General features: G+C 41.3%; 1 protein-coding gene across 1 annotated transcript; it reads right to left on the bottom strand.

Annotated features, from left to right (window-relative positions):
* LOC137298253 (vacuolar protein sorting-associated protein 53 homolog) lies at positions 1 to 24,460 on the bottom strand. Its single transcript, XM_067830431.1, has 20 exons — positions 24,353 to 24,460; positions 21,539 to 21,669; positions 20,712 to 20,865; positions 20,096 to 20,211; positions 18,882 to 19,001; positions 18,089 to 18,167; positions 16,418 to 16,561; positions 15,956 to 16,098; positions 15,395 to 15,533; positions 14,635 to 14,751; positions 14,419 to 14,510; positions 13,134 to 13,376; positions 6,317 to 6,553; positions 5,898 to 5,976; positions 5,100 to 5,248; positions 4,472 to 4,541; positions 4,023 to 4,108; positions 3,382 to 3,433; positions 2,382 to 2,486; positions 1 to 1,815 (listed from the first exon to the last, which is right to left on the bottom strand). Exons 1-20 carry the CDS (start codon positions 24,443 to 24,445, stop codon positions 1,636 to 1,638), a joined length of 2,529 nt encoding a protein of 842 aa, XP_067686532.1. The 5' UTR covers positions 24,446 to 24,460; the 3' UTR covers positions 1 to 1,635.
* Positions 24,461 to 27,389: the final 2,929 nt, after the last annotated feature.

Raw genomic sequence — 27,389 nt, forward strand, 5'->3', positions numbered from 1 at the left:
TAAATTTTATATTTTGTTTATTCCATCTTATTGGAAATATCAACACAGCCATTGGAATGTTGCAAATGAACAGCAGAACACCTGACATAAATATTGCACGGACACAAACGTATTTCAGATCTGGAAGTCCTTCACAAGCTTCAGAGTGCTGTGCTGATAGTATGTACAGATCCACCTCTTATCTACACAACAAAGAACACCTGATCTTCTACAGCAGCAAATAGTTGCTGTATTGTTTGAGTGGCACACAGCAATATTCCAGCTATATGGCAGTGGTCTGTAAACAACTGCTTCTGAACCAGACAATCCAGTGATCAGCTTCATGAGCATCACTCTACGCGATTGGAATATAATGACATGTTTCAGCCACATCATATGATAATAAAGAATAGATTGGTACTGGCACCGGTTGTAAAGTTCCAAACTTTAGAGCAAAATTTTCAACTTGGAAACGTTTTCAATTGACCTCTGGTACAATCTGCGTCCTGACATTGGCCAGTGGCATTGTTTCAAAAGAAAGGAAATATTAATTTCATTACCTTAACCCATTTGTTACACTTTCACAATATCTTGCAATACATATTGCAATATGCCAACAAATATCAAAATAAATCCAAAGACAAAAAGTTAGGCAATACCCAAACCTATAACATACAATGCACTGTACCTATAAAATACAATATGCTTTGGGATTTGTTTTATTCATCCTCCCTGAAAAACTAATGCCAAGAGACATAGGGTGGGTCATCCTAAATAATGATAAGCAGTAATTGATATCTATAATTACAGTACGTTCATGCCTCAGAAAATGCTATTTTCTACAACAACACAACCGTCTTGGGACTTGGGAATTGGTTGAAATGTCACACTTGATATTTGGTTCATTACCAACAATCATTCATTGTAAGAAATTGTTCAGAATTATGTTTCAGATTTTCCTATTCATGTTGTTATTGTAGATAAGCATAAAGAAAAAAACTTGTGGTTCTCTGTTGTTGTTTTGTTTGTTTTTTATTGAGAAACTGCACAAATTCCATTTGTGAATTTCACATCCAGTGTAAAATGAGGCACTTTGCTACTATAAAGTGATGATTATTGCATCATGAAGTTCAGAATATACAGCTCCCAGTGTCTCTAAGAAATATTCTGTCATGACTTTTCAGCAACTGAAATGACTTTTTAAGAAATTTAACACGTTTTCAGGCCCTGACAAATTCTAAGATATGTTCCTTTGACTAGTATTTCACTACACTAAAGCAGTAGTCAACATCATTTGGGTTCGATTATGAGAAAATGTGATCGAGTGCTTGGTCATGTGGTCACAGCGACCAATCTTTGATTATTTGAATTAATTCGAACACCACTATGAAAAACTATGGTAACAGTATGACCTAGAAAAATGAAAATTTCAGCTCAAAACTCTGACAGCTCAGCCAGATATAGACACTAATAAATATTTGGCTATGATACAATGATGGTGAAACTGCAGTTATGTTAGACCAATTCCTAACACACAACCATGTATTTACAAATTTCTTGTATGTACAATGAATATACAAACTATTCAAACATAACATAGGTTACATTTACAACATCATACACAACCAAACAAACAGTTTTAAATGAAACAGATTCTTATAAACGCTTTTTTATAAGTCTTTCTAATTTTTTAATTCGACTTGATTCTGGCTCTGGTGATGATCCCTGTGTGTGTGACCCGACAGCAGTTCCCTCCCCTAGATTGGAGTTGGAGCCTGCGGGGTTTCTCACTCGATACATTTCAATGAGGTGACTTTGCTCGCTGCGACGCAGACCCTGGGGAATAGACAGGATAATATCTTTACTCGCTATCATCATCATGATGTTGTCAACAGCCACAAGGACTATTGGAATCAAGAATCTTAAGGTATGATCAATAAATATCTGCCTGTTTGTTTGACACCACAGTAAACAATATTCTGTCTGCATCAGGTCAGCCTGTCAATATTTGGATCAATTTGAGTTTGGATGAAACTATCTGGTGATGGATATTGTGTGCAAACATTCACTCAGACAAGTAATAGGGCCACCTTATCAACCAATTCTGTTTGTTTGCTTGTTGTTTAATGCTGCACTCCTCAATATTTCAGCTATATTGTAATGATATGGTTCAGACAATCCAGTGATCAACATCATGAAGATTGATCTTTGCAAGTGGGATGTGATGACATGTGCAACAAAGTCACTAAGCCTGATGACCAGATCTGATTATGGTACTCTCTTACAAGAAGCCTATATTGGTGGTGACTGACTTTAACAAGGATCCCCCTTGAAGAACATAATTTATAGAATAATGAATCTTTACTCCAGTATGTATATTGACAGGAGCAATTCAACCATACCTTCATATCAAGAACCTTCTGAAAGTCATTGATGTCGGAGTCTGTGAGGAGGCGGATGAAGTTGTCCACGAATCCCTGAGGAGGATCATGGGGGGACATGACAACCTGCAGCAGAAGATGGCGACAGTGACACCTTGCAAACTGAGTTATTACAACAATGGTAAGTCCTTACAATAATGGTGAGTTCTTACAACAACTGTGAGTCTTTACAATGATGGTAAGTCATTATAAGAATGGTGAGTCTTTACAATAATGGTGAGTCATTACAAGAATGGTGAGTCATTACAATAATGGTGAGTCATTACAACAATGGTCTCTTTACAATAATAGTGAGCTATTACAACTGTGTTGAGTTGTTACAACAATGGTGAGTCATTACATCAGTGTCATTAAAACACAACAGTCACTACAGCAAGAGTGCGTCATTACCACATAGGGTCAATACAAGTGAGCCATTACAACAAAAGTGATTTATTGCAACAGTCATGAGTCATTACAACTGTGTGTCATTACAAAGGAGCGTCATTACAACAACTGCATAAGGGTGATTCATTGCAACAGTAGTGAGTCATTACAACTGGCGGTCACTACAACAAGTGAGAGTAATTAGAACAACAGCAAGTCAACAGCATCTTATAAAAGTGCAGTGAGTCATTATAACAGCTGTGAGTTGTCACAATTGTTTGAAGAACCAGATCAGAGAGTAGGCACAGCAACAGTGAGTGAGTGAGTTTAGTTTTACGCCACTTTTAGCAATATTCCAGCAATATCACAGCCGGGGACACTAGAAAAAGGGCTTCACACATTGTACCCATATGGGGAATCGAACCTGGGTCGTCGGTGTGACAAGCGAACGCTTTAACCACTAGGCTATCCCACCGCCCCGCACAGCAACAGCAAGTCCTTATGACTGTGCAGTAACAATTACATAATCGTGCAGTCATGTCTAAGATGAATTTAGATTATGAAAGTATATTTGACAGTCAAAATCGTTACATACCTTCAATATCATCTCAGCTTTAGTCATTCCCTTGACCACAATCTTTGTAAAACTGAAACAAGAGGGATTAAAGAGATGCACTTCTCTGTAAAATCCTTTGCAGCAACACTGACTGAACCTCAGAAGACTTTGATCTTGAATGCTCCAACACATAGCAGGCTGGACCAGAGGTATCCATCCAAACAGCAAGGCACCTATATTTCATCTTGACAAGTTTGTACTGTATCTTCCCTTGGACATGCAAATAGTGCCTGCACTTCACCCAAGAGGGTATTTTGTATATGTATTCACCTAGATGAGTGAACAGTGTCTGTACTTCACCTGGGGCCTGATCAGCGATGTCTTCACAGCGACAACATTTGTGAGCCAATGGTAAACTACGGAGTTATGACTGGTTGTGGTGCACCATAATCATGACAGGTTGTAACATTAAGAATGTTTCGTGTTTCGTGACCGTGGACATGCAAGATAGTGTTTGTACTTAATCTCATAGGTCATATAGTTTCTTGCATTTCCCTTAGTGGGGTTTATAGTATATTACATAGGGGCAGGAGTTTATAGTATCTCACATGATAGATTAAGTAGTGTCTTATTGGTGGACTGTATGGTATCTCCCTAGTACAAGATGCTAAATGTCCTACCTGGCAGGTGCCTTTCTGTTGAGCTGGGAGCCAAGAGATGGGAGATCCAGTAGCACTGTCTTCAGGCTGTGAGTGTCTAGAAGCAACTGTCCAACAAACAAACATATGTTGCATAGGTCAGTTACAAATAAGAAGGACTTGTGTTACACTCTGAGGAATGAATGTCATGAGTCACTGAATTCATGGCTGATTTCAGTAGGTTTGTTTTAATTGTGTGAGATATTTTGTAAAATTACTACTTATGCATGAAATTTATGGTTTATATGTTGTTGAAAACAATCATCTCATGCTACTGATCACTGGGTTGTCAGGTCCAGACGCGATTATTTATAGACCGCCACCATTCAGCTAAATAATGGTGAGGTGTTAAACAAATGAACCAACCAGTCAACCAACCAGCCAACCAACCAACCAACTAACCAACCAACCAAAAAACCAACTAATCTCACCTGTTCTGCTGCCACCGTGCTGCTGGGTTTGCACCTACACAACTGGTTGATGAACTTTGGAATGAAGGAGCTGTAACAGACATGTAGATGATACTGTGATGATATAGTGTCATACCATCTACTGTTTGTCTTGTGATGTCAGCACTGCACCATTCCAGGTAAGGTAATCAGGGCCGGATACAGCTTTCTGAGACAAAAGGGACCCACCAATCCTTTAACACACTTTCAGGACAAAAGGTGGGATGCACACCCCATCTGCAATAATGGCTGCCTTCAAACAACAACTTACTTTGTGTGCTGGTGGTTCGGTGCACCACTTTGAGAGTGTGGGTTCAAATCCCATGGGTCTAAAAAAACCTAAAAGTAATAGAATCTCTGCTTTACCAAGGTTCCCTAATAATATCTAAAGGCAGAATAAAACAGTGAGTGAAATTTTAGACTGACTTCAGCACTATTCCTTAAATATCACCGCAAAGGACACCAGAAATGGGCTTTCCACTTCAATCCCTAAGCAAACCCTCTAAATATAACATATAATCCAAGAGAAGACACTGCCAAGGTTACATCATCAGACACACACACAGAAGGAATACCATGCTGTAGTCATATAGACCAGTGTGAGACTTACTTGGCAAACTTGACACAGAACTGAGTGAAGTACTTCCTGGATGCGGCCAGGTTGTCCCGGATGATGGGCAGGTTCGTCTTCAGGTGAGACGAGATGGCCGTCACGTAGCCACTCTGGTCTCCCACAGCCTCAATAGTGGACCATGGCATCTACAAGCCAAACAGCATTCTAATCCATTCTGAACCATTGGTACATGGCATGATTTCAGTAGAGCCTGATCATGTAACCACTGTAATAATGACTACTGATATACAGATATTGAGAGAGTTTGTTTCTTCAGAATGAATCTATACCCAACATGCAGGTTAAACAATTTTCAAACGAGTTCAGCAATCAATAAATAATATGCAGAAAGGTTCAACTTCCTATGATGGATCCTAGTGTGTTAGGTTCCAGACTGAAAAACTCTGCATGGTATGTTTCACTGACAAATGCTAAAGACTGAAAGATGAACTGGGTGTCCTCTGTCCACCTACACCAACCTGTAAGCACATCTAAGGGTCTCCCCCTCCTTCATATGCAGGGAGGCTCTGTTTGGAGAAACTGGGCTTTTTACTGAGACGGATTACGAGTTCAGGTGACATTTCAAGACATACACATTTTCACTGAAGGAGAGAGCCAAACGGTTCTTTTTGACCCATTACACATTTTTAAAAAAATCCAACATTTTCGCTGAGCAATATATTTCCTTGGGTCCATCCTTTTCCCAGTATGATTGCAAATTTGAAATGGAATTGTGTGGTAACTACTTCTTGACTGACCAAGGGTTAAAATGCAAGACATGCTCCTTGGGCTTACCTTACTCATGGCTGTTAGTGCTGGCTCACATGCAGTCTCCAGGTCCTGTACAAGCAGCTGGATGCAGTTAGATATAACACTGAAATATCAGAACAACATTGAAACATGTGGATAAAATACTAATATACAATGTATGGTGGTAACACTGAAACATGCTGTGTGGATATAACATTTAAACATGTGGATATAACTCTGCACACTGCCTGGATCTTACACTGAAACATACTGTTTGGATACAACATCAACATACAATGCACTGATATAACACAGAAACAAGTCTGGATATAACAGAAATATACACTGTCTGGACATATAAAATCTGGATATAACACTGAACAAAACAACCATATAACAATCATCATCATCAATCAGAACATATACTAGGATACTTTAACACACTTGTCTCCAATGGTACTCACTTGTGGAACATGTCCTGCTCTGCATTGAGATCGATGTTAGCTGCAAGATGGTCATCCACCTTCTCCTTCAGCTTCTCCTCCAGCTGCTGCGTAGTCTCCATGCAGTACTCCGCGGTACACAGGATGCTGCATGTCCGGCACTGCTCCTCCTCCGTCAGCTTCGTCACCTCACCCTCTTTCAGGATGCTCTGGATCAGTCCCGTCGCCGAGCTGATGCTGTTACTCTGACTGCTCAGCCTGAATTAGAGGTAGCAGTGTCATTGGTTTATAATGGTAATACAAGCTGGAGAAAATTTATTGTCCCTTTTATTATTACCATCATGGGGTTGGTACACATTGTAATTCCATGTAATTATTAAAATCTAAATATTTTAGATATTTAAATACTTACCTTACCATAGGTCTTATGCATATTACCTCTAGCTTCGCTAAACGAGATCAGACAGTCGTTGATTCGCCATCCCCTCGATGGCTACCTCATGTAATCTACGAATGTAGTCACGGAAGTGACGTGATCTCTCCACTCGCGCGAGAGCGCAGAATCCAAAATTCACTTTTACCGTCAACCGGAAGGTCCGAAGAGTCCAAAGTGGGGAGGAGCATCCAGCGTTGGGAGGGAGTCACCGCCCTATGGTAAGGTAAGTATTTAAATATCTAAAATATTTAGATTTTAATAAATTTTTAACTTACCTTACCATAGGTCTTATGCATATGGCTTCGACAGATGGATGGTGGTGTGGACTCCAGAGGACCATCCCTCAGCAAACAGTGCACATGCATCAGGAGAACTCGGGAAAGCCAATGTCAACGGTCTCAGGACAATACCTGGAACAGGACAAAGAGCAACCCAATAGAACTCCAAAGAAAAACCGACGCACCCTGGGGGTGAGGTTAATCTTAAGACCAAAGGTAAGTAGAAGTGTAGTTACCTAATGGGCGGATGGTCGGGTAAGTTGCTGAGCAACCACCAATGGACCAAATGACTGTAATCCCTCCACGTCTTCAACTGCCAAGTCCCTCAAGTAGTGGGATGCGAAGACAGTTGATGACCTCCAGAAACAGCCCTCCATGATCTGCGGTACTGTGCAGTTCTGATGGAGGGCCATCGTAGACGCCAAGGCCCTGATCTCGTGCGGGTTACTTGCTACCGGATGAGGCAGGTGCTTGTCGTCATAGGCCGCCAGGATAGTCGATCTGAGCCAGAGGGCAATAGTATTTCTGTTTACTTCACCTTTGCAGGACACGGCAAAGGGAATGAATAACCTTTTGCGGGATCATCTCCTAGAGGCTGACCTTTTAATATAGCATCTGAGAGCCCTGACTGGACATAGCAGCTCCTCCTCCAAGTCATGATGACCCAAGATCGTAGACAAAGGAGGGATGGAGAATAACCTGTTAGGCTGCCCGGGAAGCTGGTTCTTAGCCACAAAATCCCAAAGCAAACCCAAATGAGCACGTCCGTGTCTTGACTGTTCAAATCGGATCTGAGTAACGTCAAGAGTATGGATCTCGCTGACTCTAGCCGCTGTTGCCAATGATAGTAAGAAAACCGTCTTCTTGGAAAGATGTTCAAAGGAGGCTTCTTCTAATGGCTCGTACGGCGGCCCTCTGAGATGTTGAAGGACAACATTAAGATCCCAAGCTGGAGGACGAAACTTGGTCTTCTGGTCTTCCAGCTTGAAAGCTTTGAGAAGCGCAATAAGTTCCGGTATCTTGGAGATCTGTGAATCTGACTTGATAGCAAGGACAGAATTCAAAGCTGACAAATAGGTGCCTAAGGTACTGCCTTTGAGATGTCTAGAGTTCCGTAGGTAGAGAAGGAACTGTGCCACAAACTGAGGAGATGCTGCCATGGGATCTTGAGATCTTCGTGCGCAAAAATTCTCAAAAGAGCGCCATTTGTCGTCATATAAAGAACGGGTAGAAACTCTATGCGCGCGAGCTATAACGTTCGCCACGTGCGCAGAGTAGCCCTTAGCCTTTAATGCTCTCTGCAGATGACCCATGCGTGAAGATGGAATCGCCGTGGATCCGGATGCAGCTGTCGACTGTGTGGATGTCGAAGCAGATGCAACCACTCTGGAAGTTTGTAAGGGTCTCCGCTGGCGAGCCGTCGAAGATCGGGAAACCACGATCTGGCTGGCCACCAAGGTGCGACCAAAAGCAGTCGGAGGTTCTGCGTCAGTCTGATCTTGGCGATTACATCCGAGAGAAGAATTGGAGGAGGGAACGCATATGCGTCCAGTCCTTCCCATGATAGAGACATCGCGTCGACTGCCCACGCCTGTGGATCCGGCACGGGAGATACGTACGTTGGTAACTGGTGATTGAAACTGGTGGCAAAAAGATCTACCAGTGGTCTCCCGAGTTGCCAGCAAATCTGGCGAAATGCGTCCGGATGAAGCATCCACTCCGTCGGGGATGGTTTGCCGGGGCGCGACAGGGCGTCTGCCAGAATGTTTTTGCAGCCGGGAATGTGACGAGCCGCGATCACGATGCCGTTGCTGTCTACCAGATCCGCTAACAGGAACATCTGGTCCAGAAGTTGTTTGGACCTGGTTGTACCCTGATTGTGAATCACCCACACGACCGTGGAATTGTCGGACGCTACCAGGAGTCTGGAGTCTGTTAGGACCGGTAGCCAGTGGCGAACCGCTAGGATGACTGCTTGCATCTCCAGGCTGTTGATATGCCACTCCTTTTCGGCGTCTGACCACAGCCCTGAGGTTGTCTGGCCGTTCAAATGAGCACCCCATCCCAAGAGGGATGCGTCTACAAACAATTCGTGGTCGTGGTTGAAGTTTGTCAAACAAACACCAGCGCAGACGTTCCACTCTACCGTCCACCACCTGAGGTACTGATGCAGGTGCGGGGGTAGAAGAAATGACGACTGGAGGTCGTTCTCTCGAATGAATGGTAATAGGAACCTCTGTAGTGGGCGCAGCATAAGCCGTCCTCTGAGGGTGAGGTCCTGCGCCGACGTCAACAAGCCCAACAGAGACTGCCATTCTCTGAGGGTGAGAGGTAGAGACAGAGCTCGATCCGTAAAGGCGAGAATCTTCTGCCATCGATCGGGAGGGACCCTGACTAGATTGAGCCGAGTCAGGAACAACCCCCCAATGAACGTTAACTCCTGCGTTGGTTTCAGTTGCGACTTCTCGAAATTGATAATCCATCCCAACTGTTGAAGTAGGCGTGTGGAGAAATCCAGTTGTTTGCGTAGCAACTGAGGATTGCAGTGATTTAGAAAACAATCGTCGATGTAAGGATCGAAGTCTATCCCCCGGAGGTGCAGAAACCGGGTGACAGGCAGTGTGACCCGAGTGAAAAGCCACGGGGCCGTAGAAATTCCAAACGGCAGCACTCGCCACTGGTAGTGTACTCCGTTGAATATGAAACGCAGGAACTTCCTGTGGCGTGGGAATACAGGAACGTGCAGGTAAGCATCCTGTAAATCTAGGCTGGCCATCCAAGCTCCGGGTGACAATTTGGCTCGGATCTGATCCAGTGATGTCATTCGGAAATGCGGGGGCTCGGCTAAATACAGGTTGTTGAAAGTCGCCATGTTGTGAATCATCCGCATTTTGGTGGAACCTTTCTTGGGTATCAGGAAGATGGGTGAATAGAACCCCGGGGAGAGATGGGGTTCTGACACTATCTCTATAGCATGTTTTGTTAATAAAATGTTGATGTTTTCTAGGATAAGTACCTGTTGATCTATTGAGTACCCTCGTGACAGGGGAGTGGTAGTCAACGGCGGAGCTCTGGCTAGTGGTAGCTTGTAGCCGGCTCTCAGGATCTTGCAAACAAACGGGTCTTCCAGGAATGTCCAGTTGGCCCAGAAGATCCCTAGTCTCCCACCTACAGGGGTCGGATGAACTGGTACGACTGGGGGTGGGAGGTCCCAGTCGTAGTAGTCCATGGCTTCAGCGGCCGGAGTAGGGACGCTTGCCCCTACCTCGACCGGACGTAGCTGGGGCATCCCTGCCACGTTCTTGAGGCTTGCGCTGGACATCTGAGTCTTTGGTACGACCTCGTCCCCTCCCAAACGAGGAACGGATCGACTCTCTCCTGGGTACATATCTTTTCTTGGCATTACCCCTGGCTCGGCCACGAAATGCAGAGCCCAAGGCCTCGAAAGTTGACAGCGCCACTTCCGTGTTAGTAAGTTCGGCATGTTGTTTATACACCGACGGTATCTTTTCATCAAAGAGGAACTTAGACGTAAATGGTGCACGAAGAAGTTGACGTTTAAATTCCTCTTGCCAAGAACAAGCATCTAAAAATCCAGATCGGCGTATAGTAGTAGTCATGGCTAGCGCCGCACGTAAGTGTCCAAGTAGGTCATGGAGTACTCTGCCTTGCCAAGCAAAAATGGTAGTTAAATGATCCACCCTCGAGGCATTATCCTCTGACAAATCCAAGGCTGCAGCGGAGGTGGCTGACGCAAGCGCCGAGATAGGTTTAAGCATACGTTTCAGTTCAGTATCAACAGCTGCTAACTTTGAATCCTGAACTCTGTAAGATGACGGAGTTGAACTTGACAACCTCTTAATTGAATCGTCTAGCGCCGCCCCGTTGTCGGCAAAATCCAGACTGTGCACTTTATAATCTGATTTCTTAGACTTCGACGCTTTGATGGTCGGATTTAAGGATAACTTCGCAAAGTCCGAGTCTAACAAAGTAATCGCATCCGCCACCATAGGGTGTGGTGGAATAAGTAACTCAGGAGTCAAGTGAATCGACGCCGGGTTGTTTGAATCCGAAGAAGGGGAAGGACAGTCCGGTAATCTGTCGGCAATCCACTCAAAGACAGCAGTTAAGGGAAGATAGGTGCCATCACTATCACCAACATTGCCAGGTTCCTCCTCATAGTCTGGGCAAAAGAACTGTTCCTCGTGTTCCTCCCAGGAAATAGAGGTTGATTCTCGTCGCTGACTCGAGTTGGAAGCAGAGTTCTTAGTGTTAAATTCTTTGCCGGAAGTCCGCAGTGGTTCCGGCGATCGCGAACGCTGGGATCTAGAGAGACGTCGTGGTGATCTTGACCGAGATCGCACTCTACGTCTACTTCTGGTACGTGAGTCTTCCTCTAAGGAGCGCCTTGGAGAGCGGGAAACCGACCGGGAGCGCCGGCGCCTGCTACGGTGTGGAGAACGAGAGCGCCGACCCTTCGGGGACCTAGAACGAGATCTGCGCCGGGAGCGCTCAGCCTCTAAACGACGAGCGCGCTCTTCATCCAGCTGGCGCTGTAACATTTCTTCTTTAGTCAGCGTATGAGACACTCTGGGGATCCGATAAGACGTAGTTATAGGAGCAGGGTCCGGCAACAATATTGGCGCTGGCGTTGGTACAGGCGCTGGCGTCGGAATAGGCGCTGGCGTCGGAATAAGCGCTGACGAAAACACCGGTGCTGATGTAAACAAAGGCGCCGGGACAGGCAGAGGCGCTGGTACAGGCAACGGCGCTGGCGTAAGTCTAGGCGCTGTCGTTGGTAAAGGTGTAGATACCGAGGTAGGGAGTACAGCAGCGCCCGGCGTCAAGAGAGATCGCAGAAGCCTCTGAACTTCAGGATGGGATAAGGCATCCGGGTGAGATAAATCTACAAAGGCGTCCGAACGCGTAGGCTCTGGAGAGGAGCGCGCCGGCGTAATAGATGAGCGCTCCACACTCGGCGTTGATAGTGGTATTGAAGGCGGTGGTAGATCTTGGTCGTCAGGTAAGGATCCCAAGGAAGACGCTGGCGACGACATTCTTCTCTTACGTTGCGTAAAACGTTTCCTCCGAACCGCCAAAAAGGTCTTGAAATCGGTGAGAGATAACGCTTGACAGTGTAGGCACCGACTATCGATGGAACAAACAGCGGACGCACAATCCGGACACCAGGGATGTGGGTCCTTGGCTGATTTCTGCCCCTTGCAGACAGTACAATAGTGTCGAGTCATACACAGAACTGTAACAGACAAGAAACCACGATTTGACGACATGTTAATACAATACTAGGAGGAAAACCCCCTACATAAAAATGTAGAAAGTAGTTGCACCCCTACGTAAAAAATAGGCACACCCGTAAGTGCGGGGCAGCGAAAAATAACAACCACAATGGCTGCCTTCGCTACGGTGAAATTCATGGCAGAAAAAAGTATGCTAAATACCGAAAACACAAGTGAAAATGACCAAGCATGGGCAGAAACATGACGGGCAAACCACCAACAAGATGAACTACCCTCATGGACGCCATGTCGTTCTCACCTCCGACATGGCCAAGCCAAGCCTGAGTGAGAAAAGAACAACACGAGGTAGCAAGGTAAGCACATTAAATGCTTGTATGACTTGACTTAGATACATAATGAGGGGATACAAACCATACCTACCAAGGAGTAGCAACTTTATTGAAACTACACACAGTAGGAAAAAAAAACTGCAAACCAACACGTCCGTTCGCACGAACGCTAAAGGTAAAAGTGAATTTTGGATTCTGCGCTCTCGCGCGAGTGGAGAGATCACGTCACTTCCGTGACTACATTCGTAGATTACATGAGGTAGCCATCGAGGGGATGGCGAATCAACGACTGTCTGATCTCGTTTAGCGAAGCTAGAGGTAATATGCATAAGACCTATGGTAAGGTAAGTTAAAAATTTCTATTCTCAGCTCAGCAGTAAGGCGTTGATTTTGTGCGTGATATGACAGGGGGGTTACATACTTTGTACACAAATTTTAGGGGGAACATTCACATTGTACATGCTTCTCCATAAAATTTCCTTTCACCAATCCCCCTTGCCATTTATTATGAACTGTCCCAAAGGTTGAAGATCTTACTTGGGCAGATTGTTGAGTAGAACCCTGATGGCATACTCCTTGAGATACTTCTGGAATGTTTTTGTTAGGTCCTGCATGGGCTGACCAGTGGACAGCTGAGAACACTGGACCATACACTTCTTGTAGAACACAAACAGGTCCGCACAACTGGGCAATACATTGCTTCCCTCATCAGTTTCCATACGCGGTGTGCCGTGTTGTCGCAGGTCCTCCAGGAAGCGCCCAATAAGCTCAGCCAGATTCCTGAATACAGCCAAGTACAAATACATATTAAAAGGTTTACAATAAATTGTAAAGGTTTACAATAAATTGTACATTTATATCTGTCTCCCACTGTGATTTACTCCTTTTTTCAATCCCAGAATGAAAACATTTTCTGGCCTGTTTCCAGCTTCATGAAACACGTCACCCAAACACATCCCAGCTGTGATGAGTGAGTGAGTTTAGTTTTAGAAATTCAGCAATATTCCAGATATATCGCCGTAGTCTGTAAATAGTCACGTCTGGACCAGACAATCCACTTATCAACAGCATGAGCATCGACCTGTGCAAATGAGAAACGATTACATGTCAACCGAGTCAGCGAGCCTGACCATCCGATCCCGTTAGATGCCTCTTATGACAAGCACAGTCGCCTCTTTTGGCAAGCATGGGTTGCTGAAGGTCTACTCTAACCCAGACATTTACAGGTCCCCAGCTGTAGTCTTGGTGATAGTTGTTTTACTGGTAACAGTGGTTTCATCACATACATTGTGTGAAATAATTTCCAAATTTGCTAGACAGTAGGGTTGGCTGTGCCTGAAAGTTACTATTCCACTAGTCCGATATTTGAATGTATACCTGGGTTTCATCATTAAGCTGCTCACATGCTGAACATTTTTATCAGGACATAATCTTGCATAATAATAACTGAATAACTGAGAGAGTGACATATTTACATAATGACCCCATGAATATTTACTGGCCCGACTTGATTATTACTAGCCACTGGCTAGTAGCTATCTCACACACATCTCACACACATCTCACATACATCTCTCTGTCTCACTAGCTTGCTTTGTTAATCATTCTCAATCTAACCACACGGCGCTGGGTAAATACATGTGTCTAGACCCAACATCACTCTCACTGATACAAGAACGTCTACCTTCCTCATGAGGATACTCTGACAAATAAGTAACCATACAAAGGCCTGACAACTATCTCTATTCAGTCACCTCTATGACCAGCACTGACAAATCTTAATCCAGACATTCAAAAAGGTTATCTTAAAATTAATGCCTACCTATCTTGTGATTCAATGTATATATTGAGATGAGCTTCAAAACAACGAGAGATGATTCCTGTGAATGGAGTGGCTTGAGACTTTGCAGCTGACTGAAATACAAAAAATAGAATTAAAAAAAATCACACTTCATAAGTTTGATTAAATGTCATATACTCTGAAAAAACACAAGACAAGCTAGAATGAAAAGCGACACAATCCAAGAGAGTTACCTACCTTGGACTCCTCTCCTGATGGGGACGTGACTTCCTGATCAGTCTCATTTTCAAACGGGTTTGTTGATTCTTCAAATGGGTTTGTTGTAGCGGCTGGGGCTGGTGTTGGAGGCTTACTCTGGGATGGAAACACTATACATGAGACATGTATGATATCACATGCAAGCTCAAATGTCAGGATTGCTGTGGGATTAGAATGAATGAGTTGGATTTTAGTCCTCTGTGAGTGAGTGGTATTCTGTTGTCAGTATTTCAGCCACGGCTTGCTATGGTAGAAAAGCATGTCAGGATACAGATTTCTGATATCAATGGGGTGGTGGGGTAGCCCAGTTTTTGAAGTGTTTGCCCGTCACCCCTAAGACCTAGGTTTGATTCCCCACATGGGTACAATGTGTAAGTCCATTTCTGATGTCAACTGTTGTGATATTGCCGGAATGTTGCTAAAAGGGGCATAAAAGACAGACTCACTATCCTATTAGTTTAGAGAAACCAACAAACAAGGAATGATAGTGGAAGAAACAGGAATATTTATGCAAATTTAAATTACACTGCCGCATACATTGCCACAGAAATAAATTGTCTTCATGAGTCTAGCTAATAGGGTCTAAGATCAAGGTACCTGGGAGCTGAGCAAGTGATAACAGAGTTTGGATCCATGGAGAAACAATGTAATATTATAAAGAATGTTGTTTATTCATATATCTTATCCTTCTATTCAAAAGGTATCAAAGCATGTCAAATAGTGACAAAATTAGTCATACCTGTGTCTCATTCAGGGTAACACCCATGAAGCGTTTTGATATAAGAGTCTCAAAGTTGGTGGTACGCTGTATCGCAAACAAAAGCAACTTGACGTCTATCTCCACTGCTCTGCGGCCCATGATGCGAGATAACTCTTTCCTGAAAACAAACAAACAGATTAATTTGCATGCAACCAACAAACTAGACACACAGACTGTCTCTGTCTAAAAACTCATCATCGTCCATACCATCAAATATATATAATTCAACTAACAGGGATGCTTAAAGCTTAGTTTATGCCAGTGTGTTTGTCTTTTTGTTTACAAGCATTCAGCAATATTCCAGTTATATGGTGGCAGTCTGTAGCATAATTCTATGTGTGTCTTCTGTGTGAAAATTGACGACCATTCTAACATATTGTTTGTTGTTTACAAAATCTTCAGCATTACTCCAGGATGGAGACATCCAAGTCTGGACCAGACAAACCAGTAGGTGATATTATGAGCATGTCTTAGTGACATGGTGATGAAGCATTCAAAAACAATGATTAAAACACATGATGGAAGAACAAGTTGTGGCACCTGGTTATGTCGCAGAACTCCACACAAATCCTCTCGCTGACCTCCCAGTCTGGGGGAAACAGGTGACCGAACTTCTCCTCAAAGTCAACCAGAGTCCTCTTGATCCAGGCATACCGCCGGTCGATCTTGTCAAGCCAGGCAACCTGAAGATGAACACGGTAATCTTACCAGCATGTAACACAGTAATCTCAAGTAATGACACCTACATGTAACACAATTATCTCAAGTAATGACACCTACACCTAACACAGTAATCTCAAGTAATGTCACCAAACATGTAACACAGTTATCTCAAGTAATGACACCTACACCTAACACAGTAATCTCAAGTAATGTCACCAAACATGTAACATAGTTATCTCAAGTAATGCCACCAACAATTAACACAGTAATCTCAAGTAACATCCCAGTAACAATCACAGTTACAAAGAATTTTTCAACAAATGTAAACATGAAACTTACATCCTGGTCCTGGGCAAACAGTACAAGATACTCGGACAACTGCAACTTCACAAACCAGCTGAGAAGGTCCCGCTTCACCTTGGGGTCAAGGACATTGACTACATAGCACGCCTCTCTCAGCTGCTTCTGATTGCTTGGCCCGTACTAATGAAAAACAGATAAACAAAATAAATGCAACAACTATCATTAATTGGAGGTCAATACCGTAGACAAGGCTCAAAGTTAATATAAAGTTTGCAAATGCATGCATATACTTCATAAGTGTTCTCTGTAGGGTTTAACCTGAATGTCTGTCCAGTAAACACAAATGTATAGAAGGATGCAGAAAAGTATATATATACATGTGAGGGAGGGAGTTTAGTTTTACACCGCACTCAGCAATATATCTCTTAAAGGTAAGCGTGTGCGTGTGCGTGTGCGTGTGCGTGTAATACTTAATTATCTCGATTTTCACATGACTGATAAAGGATATGGTTGAATTTCTGCTGTATCTATATTTGACTTGCTTCACAACATGTATTGTGGCATTAATTGGATTACTATTTGTCCCTTTGATCTCAACTGAAACATTCAGTTTGGTGAAATGCAACAGAACATTCAAGTCAGTTAAGAGTGAGTAAGTGAGTTTAGTTTTACACCGCACTCAGCAATATTCCAGCTATATGGCGGCACTCTGTAAATAATCGAGTCTGGACCAGACAATCCAGTGACCAACAACATGAGCATCGATCTGCACAATTGGGAACTGATGACATGTGTCAACCAAGTCAGTGAGCCTGACCACCCGATCCCGTTAATCGCCTCTTATGACAAGCATAGTCGCCTTTTATGGCAAGCATGGGTTGCTGAAGGCCTATTCTACCCCGGGACCTTCACAGGTCATATATACATGTGTTGTGTGTTTGAAGAAATGTACCTTAATATCCATTGTACAATCCACAACAAGAAACATAAGGTTTCCGTAATTAACATTCTCCTCCAACAGACGTTTCTTGTCACATCTTCTCATGAACCTCTGTTCTAATATAGCCATATATCCCAGTTCTCTTAAAATCCCCTACTGGCAAAAAAATCCCAACATGAATTATCTCCCTTCTTTCTATCCACGCAGAACATGTGTTACATCAACTTAGATCCAACTTGCCAAATACAAGCAAATGTTGAGAAACAAACATTCCTCATCTGTTGGGGACATGTTGATGTGACACATAAGAATCTAATGGCTAGTTTGTCCATTGTCAACAAGGGCTATGGAGACGCTGCTGATCCGGCCATTACATGTGGCTGACATCTGTCTAGATGAAACATTTGCACATAGCACTGAGAAAGAGGTTCTGGTTTTCCCAAGGCATACAGGAATTACAGAGGCCTTATGAATGGTCAGTTTCATACAACGTCGCTGACTGCACAACTAAATCTGATTTCAACCAATCATGAATTCTGAATGGTAATAAAAAAGTTACTCAATCTTCCATTTCTGCACATTACACCATTTTATTTCTCTACAGAACCCTCGTATTTCCTGCAATAATTCAGTTACTTAGACATTAATATTGCCTGCTTGCATTGTGCTTATACTCCATGCATTGCATGCTCAAAGTGAAAGGAAAGCTACAATGACAACATCATAATGCTAGTACTTTCACAGATCCTCTTGACAATGAAACCTACCTTGGCGCCAGCTCCCTGGAACGCTTCTTCAAAGTCTGCAATGATTTGTGTTCCAAGCTCTGACTGAATTTGTTTCACCCTTGAAAGACAAAGACAAAAGCTCTGACAAAGTCCTGACACTTTAATAAATGGTGTAGAATAAGAGCTAATTACTGTTGGCAAAATCTACGACGATCCAAACGTCTCTTGCATTTACTATGTTAAGACATGAGTATCTGGGCTAAATTACCATGGTAGATTTGGGGAGAAACCCATGAAGATCCAGGTTAGAACTGATCATCAGGGACTCATGCTTGTCATAAGAGGAGAATAATGGGATTGAGTTGTCAGATTTGCTGACTTGGCTGACACATGTAATTTTATCTCAGTTACAATGATTGCTGCTCACTGTATTTCCTGGTCCATACTCAATTATTTACTGACTGCCACAATATAACTGGAATACTGTCCAGTGTGGCATAAATCTAAACTCACTTACACTCAGATTTAGTTAGAATCCAAACCTGTGAACTACTGTCTGTGTCTGAACTTGTGTGACTCAAAACTACACTTTGTAAGTTTGTACAATTAGTTTGACATACAGTACATACTGTACAGAGACTTGTCAAATTGTAGAAATGACAAATAAAATCTAAAAACATGTACCAATGTAGAAAAATCTTAACAACAGTTAACATCATTTAGAATCCTACTAAGGCATTCTACCTACTCTGTATGCAAGATTACACACAAATTATTTTCAAATTACTGGATGCATATCTTGGAAACACTGAAGGTAAAGGTTCCAACTTACTTGTCAGCCAGCAGTTTGATCTGTGGGATGGACATATACTTGTCAAAGTGCTCCAGCACATTGAGTACACCTTGCAGTAAGTTAGCCACCTCTCCGTACTGACGTCTTCGTGTTAATGATCTACAAAAGTAAAATCGCAAAAAAATATAGGACACGAAAGACATTAAGAAGGACATTACTAATATCCTTTGAGTGAGCGAGGTGGTTGAGTCTGGCTATACACTGTTTATACAGCGGCGTAAAACCAGCAATATGGTGGGAGGCACCAGAAATGTGATTCACACATTGTACCCTTGTGGGGAATCGAACATGGGCTTCAGTGTGATGTGTGGATGCTTTAACCACTAGGCTACCTCACTGCCCCTAATAGCCTTTGAAAACAATGGGACTAATAGTTCCTGAGAGAATAGAAGGGGACAAAAGCCATCTCATTTACAAGCAGCCATTTTGAACTTTTCAAAAGAAAATTTACTTCAGACACAGTGAACATGATGTGAAAATAACGTATCTGATAACATTGTGCAGTGAAATCTAAACATTCATTAGACAAAGGGGCTCAGGTTGAAGCCATTGAATAGAGCCCATTTACAGTGCACAAACATGTGACGCATTGACAATGGATACGTTTTGAACAGGTCATGTCACAAATAATATTTGGTATTCTATTCCATTGTACAGAGTAAGGTACGAAGATAAACATAACTGCTGAAATACATATCATTTCATGCTCAGTTCTTTGGCTCCCAAAAGTTTGAGCAATGTCTAATCTGTTCATACTACAGACACGTATACCTCATACTACAGGAATCACCTCAAACAATATATATATATTTCTAAATTTCCTGAGATTTTTACACATTCAGACAACATTAGCAATGAGCCCCAAAAACAGTTCTTCATGAAGCAAGTCTACATGTTCCTTGGTTCTCAGCTTTAGATCATCGCCCTACATCCAATTTGGGTACATCGATGCTCATGATGCTGATCACTGGATTGTCTAGTCCAGACAAGATAATTTACAGACCGTCACCAGATAAACTGCTGAGTGCAACATAACAACAACCAAACCACCACCCATAACTGGGTCTGGTTTTCAGTTCAAATGCACTTTTTTTTTGTTTTCATGGATTCATATCTTCAGAGATGAAGCGTAAGTCTAACAAAATCCTGGAACTCAATTCGTACCCGTAATTAGTAATTAATGTGTTACTTACGTGAGTGAATCAACTCCTCCTACCAGCATGTGAAGGTGATTGAGAGTAGTGATTGAAGAGGTGAGATGTCGCTTGGCATGGTCAAGCTGTTTGATGTCACGTGTTATCTCCTTTACCTGTAACCATGGTGACCACAGAAGCAATAATAATAAGGGCATTAAATTTGATGTGCTGAATGCCTCAACACGGAATGTCAACATGGGAGGACTGACAACTAGTAGTTGTCTGAGGAACTGAAATAATCGAAGACTGGTTGCAGTGACTAAACAACCAACCAATCAAACATGTTTTTTCATCATCGAACACAATTTTGAAACACTTGTTTGCATTAACAATATTTTTCACAAGGTTGGTTTTGTTTTCATCACTAAATTTAATTTTCATAAGCACTAAATGCTCGTTCCAAGTCATGATTGAATTTATCTTAAAGATTCCAAGAAATTTATGTTCCTTGCATACTAGTCATCCTTTATTATGTGAAATCTGAAAATGCATATTGTGTGATTTGACCCTCAAAGAGCTACCTTTTTTCGCTCTTTATTGTTTTTGCATTAACAAATAACAGGAACATTTGATAACCTAATCCCAGCACTACAGACCACCATGACCAACTGACCATTTCCTCAGACTTCTCTGCCTTGTCTTTGATATCCTTGATCTTGGTAAATAGATCCTGGATAGCTTTCTGTGCCTCTTCCAAAGCCTGTCTCCCTTCTTCACCCACATTTGTCTGTCCCCGAACCACTGTCCGAACTTCATCATCAAGCCGTCTGAAATGAGCAGTAGCGTCCTTACGTATCTGTTGTTAAGTATGTAAAATACAGGAAGTGAGTCAACACTTGTTACTATTCTAATCATGTTCCTCATTGGATCAATGTGTATTATATCATTGCTGAAAACCTCAGATACTTTGAATGTTTTTCAAATTTTCGTTACTGAGATCTGTCTTTGTCCAATGCTGTCCTATTTTTAAAACATTCTTCAAATGGTGAAGTGGTAAAATGAGTTTAATTGCATTCAAGAGTATTGAAAGTTCGTAAGTTTTATGCCACTTTTAGCAATATTCCAACAATATCACACTAGAAATGGGCTTCACACGTTGTGTCCATGTGGGGAATCAAACATGAGTCTTCAGCGTAATGAGCAAGCGCTTTAAGCTTAACCACTAGGCTACACTACTGCCTGTGTTGCAATGAGCATGCTTACATGTGAAAACTTGAGATGGCCAGATATGACTTATTCTGTCCTTATAAAGCTTGCCCATTGAAATACCATGCTTTGAAGACTTCACTCAAGCACATGAAACTGGTTCTAAACCAACCACTGCCCTATCCACCAAACCATGGATTTAGTTCATGAAGCCAGGTAAGCAAATTATCAATAAAACTAATTATATGCAAAGGTAAAAACACATGATACAATGTTTCATAAAATGAAACTAACCTTATTTTGAACCTTATTTTATTAACAACGTCATCTATGTTGGCCAGAGACTGTTCAGTAGGAAACAGCGAGTTGATATAGTCCACTGGGTTGAAGTCAGGTCTGTCAAGTGGGTCATTACTTGGAAGCACCTTAAATACAAAACAGAAATGAGGGCTTGTGTTAAGCACAACTTTCTTAAGTTAGTGACATGTGTAGTAGGTTCAGGTCTCACTCTTGCAAATCAAACAAATTAACAGACACAGACCCTCGTTGTTGTAAAACATCTTGTTTGTTGCCTGTAAATTACGAAAAACGCAACATTACAATGATGATAGGTCACCTATACATCGCCTGACCTAGACACCTCTATTTTGGACACCTTCCAAGTCAATATGATATCTATAATCAAAGACCTAACACAACTGATAGCAATATAGGCTAAACAAGTAGGTGTTGTAAGTGTTCGCGCCACAAAATAATTATATCTCCACTTTCGTTGGCGTTAACGTAACAACAGGTTTAAAGGGGCACTGATGCGGAGCAATTTCCGTGGACTGGTGTAAACTTTTGTTATTGTTTTTCTCCCGTGAGTACCCGGATGATATCCCAGAATTCGTGACTGGTTCGTGACCTCTGCTGCGCAGTCCGTAAGCGCAATTGATAGTTTAATTATAGACAGATCAACTGAGGTGAAGTCATTTTTACTTCATTCCAAATGTATTATGAATACAAATGAAACACTTTGAAGGTTAATCATCTGCCCGTGGCAGAAATGGTAAAAAACTATTAGGACGGAAAACGTCTCTATATTTTGTCTCATAACCCTAGCTAGTTTATTGTCATACTAGTATGATTCTGAAAATTAATAAAAGAACACACGATCTGCTTATACTCATAGTAAATTTCTAACATAACAGCAACATTTATACATTGTATAGAATGCCAATGTGGATCCTATTTCACACACATACGCGATCTAGTGTGTTTTTTCTGTCATACAGATTCTGCTGAATGCTACAACAAATAAATTAAAACAAAATGCAAAAAAATGAATGTAAAACAGACTAATTTTATAGCAACGATGTCAGGCTACTACCTTGTTCAGGAATGTATCCATCAATATCCACGTAAAAGAAATCGTATTCCATTCATCTGCAGCTGGTAAGTAATCCTGCTCTGTGTCGCGTGTCTTACAACTGTCTCATTTGCGAAAAAGTAACACATCGTTTCACGTCTTTCGTTGGTGAAAACCAGATAAACCTCTGATTGGTCTCCCAAGATAGCACACCTGGCAACTAATTGTATGATGTCCACTATTCCAAGTAATTTAGTTAACCAATAATGAGCAATCAATCAATCAACGTAAGGGTGGTTAATTCTTTGAAGGGAGGATGTTGTTTTTGCACTTACACTTTACGACAGGGTGTAGTCATCTACACACACTGCCTTTTGACAAATCCGCTAGAAGATAAAAGTAATTAATCAATCAGTGAGTTATCGGTTAATCCTTTGATCGATGTTTGTTTTTGTAACTTAGTTGATAAACCCTCTTGCATCACTTACATGCACATATTACATAACATACAATACATTTGCCATTATAGACCTTAATTTATAATGTTGAGTATTTACTCCAGACAGGAGAAATGCCAAATGGGAACCTTTGTTGAGTAACCGAAGTGGTGTTACTACTAATTATACCTGTTATAAATTCATGAATTGACCATCAAGAGAATGATGACAAATAACACGTGTAGGTTTACACCATCAAACGCGAGTTACAGCAAGGAAGATGTAATCTCTGTGTCGCATGCAGCCTGAAAACACTTATGGGCCGAAACTGTTTTGAGGATACCAACGGAATTTCGTTACATAAGGAATACACACGGGCATTTGCTGTGTACTTGGGTAAATAGGTGAAATAAGGGCTTTTTACGTAAGAAAATTTTCAGATTTCTCTACCAAAGGCAAAGTCATCGTTTTTTGTTTACGAATTCAAATAAATCAACTGTGTGTTTTTATTATCATAAATGATAAACCATTGTAGCTACCATAGCTACCAAAATTTTCGTAAGATATTTGCTATCACAGCTGAACCAACACTCAGAATTACCTAAATATAAAGCCTTGCAATCTTCCGTACTGAAACAAATGGCTACGTGCCTGTAGACATCATATTTTCATGTAACATGATTAAATATCAGGTTAAAAACACTGAAATAGGATCAAATTGGATCAGTAACTATACCATCCAAGCATCCGAAAAGAACTACTCTGCTGGGATATTTGGTTACGATCAGACAAGGAATACCATGGATATTTTTAAAGAAATGGCATATGATGGGCATCCGGCCTCCCGACTGTTTAGGTGAAGAAATTCTGCTAATATGGACAGGAGCCCAGTTCCTTTGTCTGTCACGGTCGAAGGAGCGGGCGCTGACCAATTTGCGGTTTGATTTCGTAATTAGACCGTTGGCGAGAAACATTATTCGCTCCGCATCAGTGCCCCTTTAAGCAGAAGAAATATAGTTCATTTTTATTGAAAATTTTCAATGACTAATGACTAAATAGATATCATTGGAAGACAGAAACCGTCGTTAACGTTTATTCTGCTCCAAGAACTTGGTTTTTAGGGTTGCAATAATTTAAACTAAACACAACACAAATATCACGGACAACCGTCACGCCCACCACACGAAACTTTAATTACTAATTCAGAGTTATCTCCCCTCTCCGTCACAATGAATAATATTTGAAAGTATAGACTGATCGTGGATTCTACCGTGACTCAAACATGTTTTGATCAAGACAAAAGGTAGAAATCAGTCTAACTTGATCTATAGCTTCCTGGACATCTGCTGGAAAAGATAGCAGAGACTCCAGTTGATCATCATCGACAATATCTTCGTCGTCAATAGTCGCCATGATGAAAGTAGTGCGTTAGCTAAGTAAGGATATTGCAACTTTTGCAAATTTCGCCATATACTCGCATATACACCTTACAGTTGTATTGTAAAATCAACTTGTTTCACTAAGACCGAGTACATTTATGGCATATTTCACATAAAATATTGAGTAATTGCTTTTGCAATACGGTTTATATTCCAGCAAAACCGGAAGCCACTTCGCGGATGCTGTGAGGCTATACCATGTGCTTCACATGTCAACAAATCACAGGCGATGTATCAGTATGCATGTCTTCCTATCAAAACTCTTCACCGTAATTGTTATCACTGGTGCACATCAGATTCTAGCAGGGTGGTGGTAATGACACTGAGTCTAGCAGGGTGGTGGTAATGACACTGATTCTAGCAGGGTGGAGGTAATGACACTGAGTCTAGCAGGGTGATGGTAATAACACTGACTCTAGCAGGGTGGTGGTAATGACACTGACTGACTTCCCCCTACCCTTGACAACAGTGATGCTTTCGTTGCAATTTAGCCATACGAAAAATCCCTTGAATATGAACAGACACCAAATGACAATATTATTATATCATCTCTGATATGAACTGTGACAGATACTTCGACCATACCAAAAAAAAACCCAAACAAACTCGGAACTGTGTTATTTGGCGTGTGTATATTTGCACTGATGTATTTACATGTCCATATGTATACATATTAATCCAACATTTCTTCACTGTTAATTTTTACACATATTACAGAAGTGTTCTCTCTGTATGCAAAGTATTGCTTGCTTCCTGTTCATTTTATAGCCTCTGCTTGATTTATGTTGCTTCTTTCAGACACAACTATACCCTGTTCATCACTTGGTTACAAACAATGTTAAACCATACACTGAAAGAAGGTATAGGGTAGGCCACGTGATCAAAACAATGTCACTCTTGCACTTCCTATTGCAATAAAGAAGTTGTTCATCAAGCTTTTAACTTATCTTTCCTTTTACACATCATTACATTGGAAATGTGGTGAGTGAGACCATCACACCCTGTTGTCATCTAGTTCAGATTGGAGACAAAGGTACAAACTTGAAATTGCTGGAATATATTATCTGTGTGATCTGTTCACAAATTTTAGAGGAGAATTAAAGAAATTTCCAGCTTGTTATGACAGTCCACTATTATATTTTTCTTGACATTATGTTTGTGTAACAACTGTTCATGCCTTTACTGAACCGCAAAGTAAAACGTTCTTCCTTGTTTAACATTCACCTGCAAGCAGTATTCCACCTACTGTCTGGGGTGATGGGATAGCTTAGAGGTTAAAGCATTCGCTTGCCATGCCAAACACCTGGGTTCAGTTCCCAGATGGGTACAGTGTGTGAAGCCCATTTCTGTGATGCTGTGATATTGCTTGAATGTTGCTGAAGGTGATGTATAACTAAACTCAGTAACTCCAGTTACTGACATGTTGATGTCAAATGTAAATAATTAAGCCTGTGCAGTGATTGGTATTACAGGCAATATTTCATACTCTTCAGTTGCGTTTGGTATCTTAGGAACCACATAACCTAGTTAGGTTGTTGTTTAACCCAGCAACAATACTATCATGTAAAGCTATTACTTTAAGCAATATTTCAGTTATCTGGACATAACCTGCAAACTCCATAAGGACAATACTATCATGTAAAGCTATCACTTTAAGCAATATCACAGTTATCTGGACATAACCTGCAAACTCCATAAGGACAATACTATCATGTAAAGCTATCACTTTAAGCAATATTACCGTTATCTGGACATAACCTGCAAACTCCATAAGGACAATACTATCATGTAAAGCTATCTCTTTAAGCAATATCACAGTTATCTGGACATAACCTGCAAACTCCATAAGGACAATACTATCATGTAAAGCTATCTCTTTAAGCAATATCACAGTTATCTGGACATAACCTGCAAACTCCATAAGTACAATACTATCATGTAAAGCTATCTCTTTAAGCAATATCACAGTTATCTGGACATAACCTGCAAACTCCATAAGGACAATACTATCATGTAAAGCTATCTCTTTAAGCAATATCACAGTTATCTGGACATAACCTGCAAACTCCATAAGTACAATACTATCATGTAAAGCTATCACTTTAAGCAATATCACAGTTATCTGGACATAACCTGCAAACTCCATAAGGACAATACTATCATGTAAAGCTATCTCTTTAAGCAATATCACAGTTATCTGGACATAACCTGCAAACTCCATAAGGACAATACTATCATGTAAAGCTATCTCTTTAAGCAATATCACAGTTATCTGGACATAACCTGCAAACTCCATAAGTACAATACTATCATGTAAAGCTATCTCTTTAAGCAATATCACAGTTATCTGGACATAACCTGCAAACTCCATAAGGACAATACTATCATGTAAAGCTATCTCTTTAAGCAATATCACAGTTATCTGGACATAACCTGCAAACTCCATAAGTACAATACTATCATGTAAAGCTATCTCTTTAAGCAATATCACAGTTATCTGGACATAACCTGCAAACTCCATAAGTACAATACTATCATGTAAAGCAAGAAAAGTACAATCAGAGATTATCATTATCAATGTAAGATGTGTATTTTCTTGATGATATCTTTATGTAATATATTCAACACTTTTAACATTTATGCTATATCATATGTAGTATTAAATGGCTCACAGACGTACATGCTGAACAGCAAAAGAAACACAATTTTCAAAAAATGAAATCTCATAAAAGTGTGTGTGTGTGTGTGTGTGTGTCTGTGTCTGTGTCTGTCTGTGTGTGTGTGTGTGTGTGTGTGTGTGTGTGTGTGTGTGTGTGTGTGTGTGTGGCTTAATTATCTCGATTTTGTTTCACATGACTGATAATGGATACGGTTGAATTTCTGCTGTGTCTATATTTCACTTGCATCACAACATGTAT

The sequence above is a fragment of the Haliotis asinina genome, chromosome 1 (assembly GCF_037392515.1).
Source record: "Haliotis asinina isolate JCU_RB_2024 chromosome 1, JCU_Hal_asi_v2, whole genome shotgun sequence".
In the NCBI taxonomy this organism is placed as follows: Eukaryota; Metazoa; Mollusca; class Gastropoda; order Lepetellida; family Haliotidae; genus Haliotis; species Haliotis asinina.

Bases quoted from the DNA above. Each gene is read 5' to 3' on its own strand.
- LOC137298253 (XM_067830431.1), bottom strand. From the start codon at position 24,445: ATGGCGACTATTGACGACGAAGATATTGTCGATGATGATCAACTGGAG. The intron at 21,670-24,352 runs GTTAGACTGATT...TTTGTATTTAAG, and splicing joins TCCAGGAAGCTATAGATCAA to GTGCTTCCAAGTAATGACCC. The intron at 19,002-20,095 runs GTAAGTAACACA...TTACTTTTGTAG, and splicing joins GGAGGAGTTGATTCACTCAC to ATCATTAACACGAAGACGTC.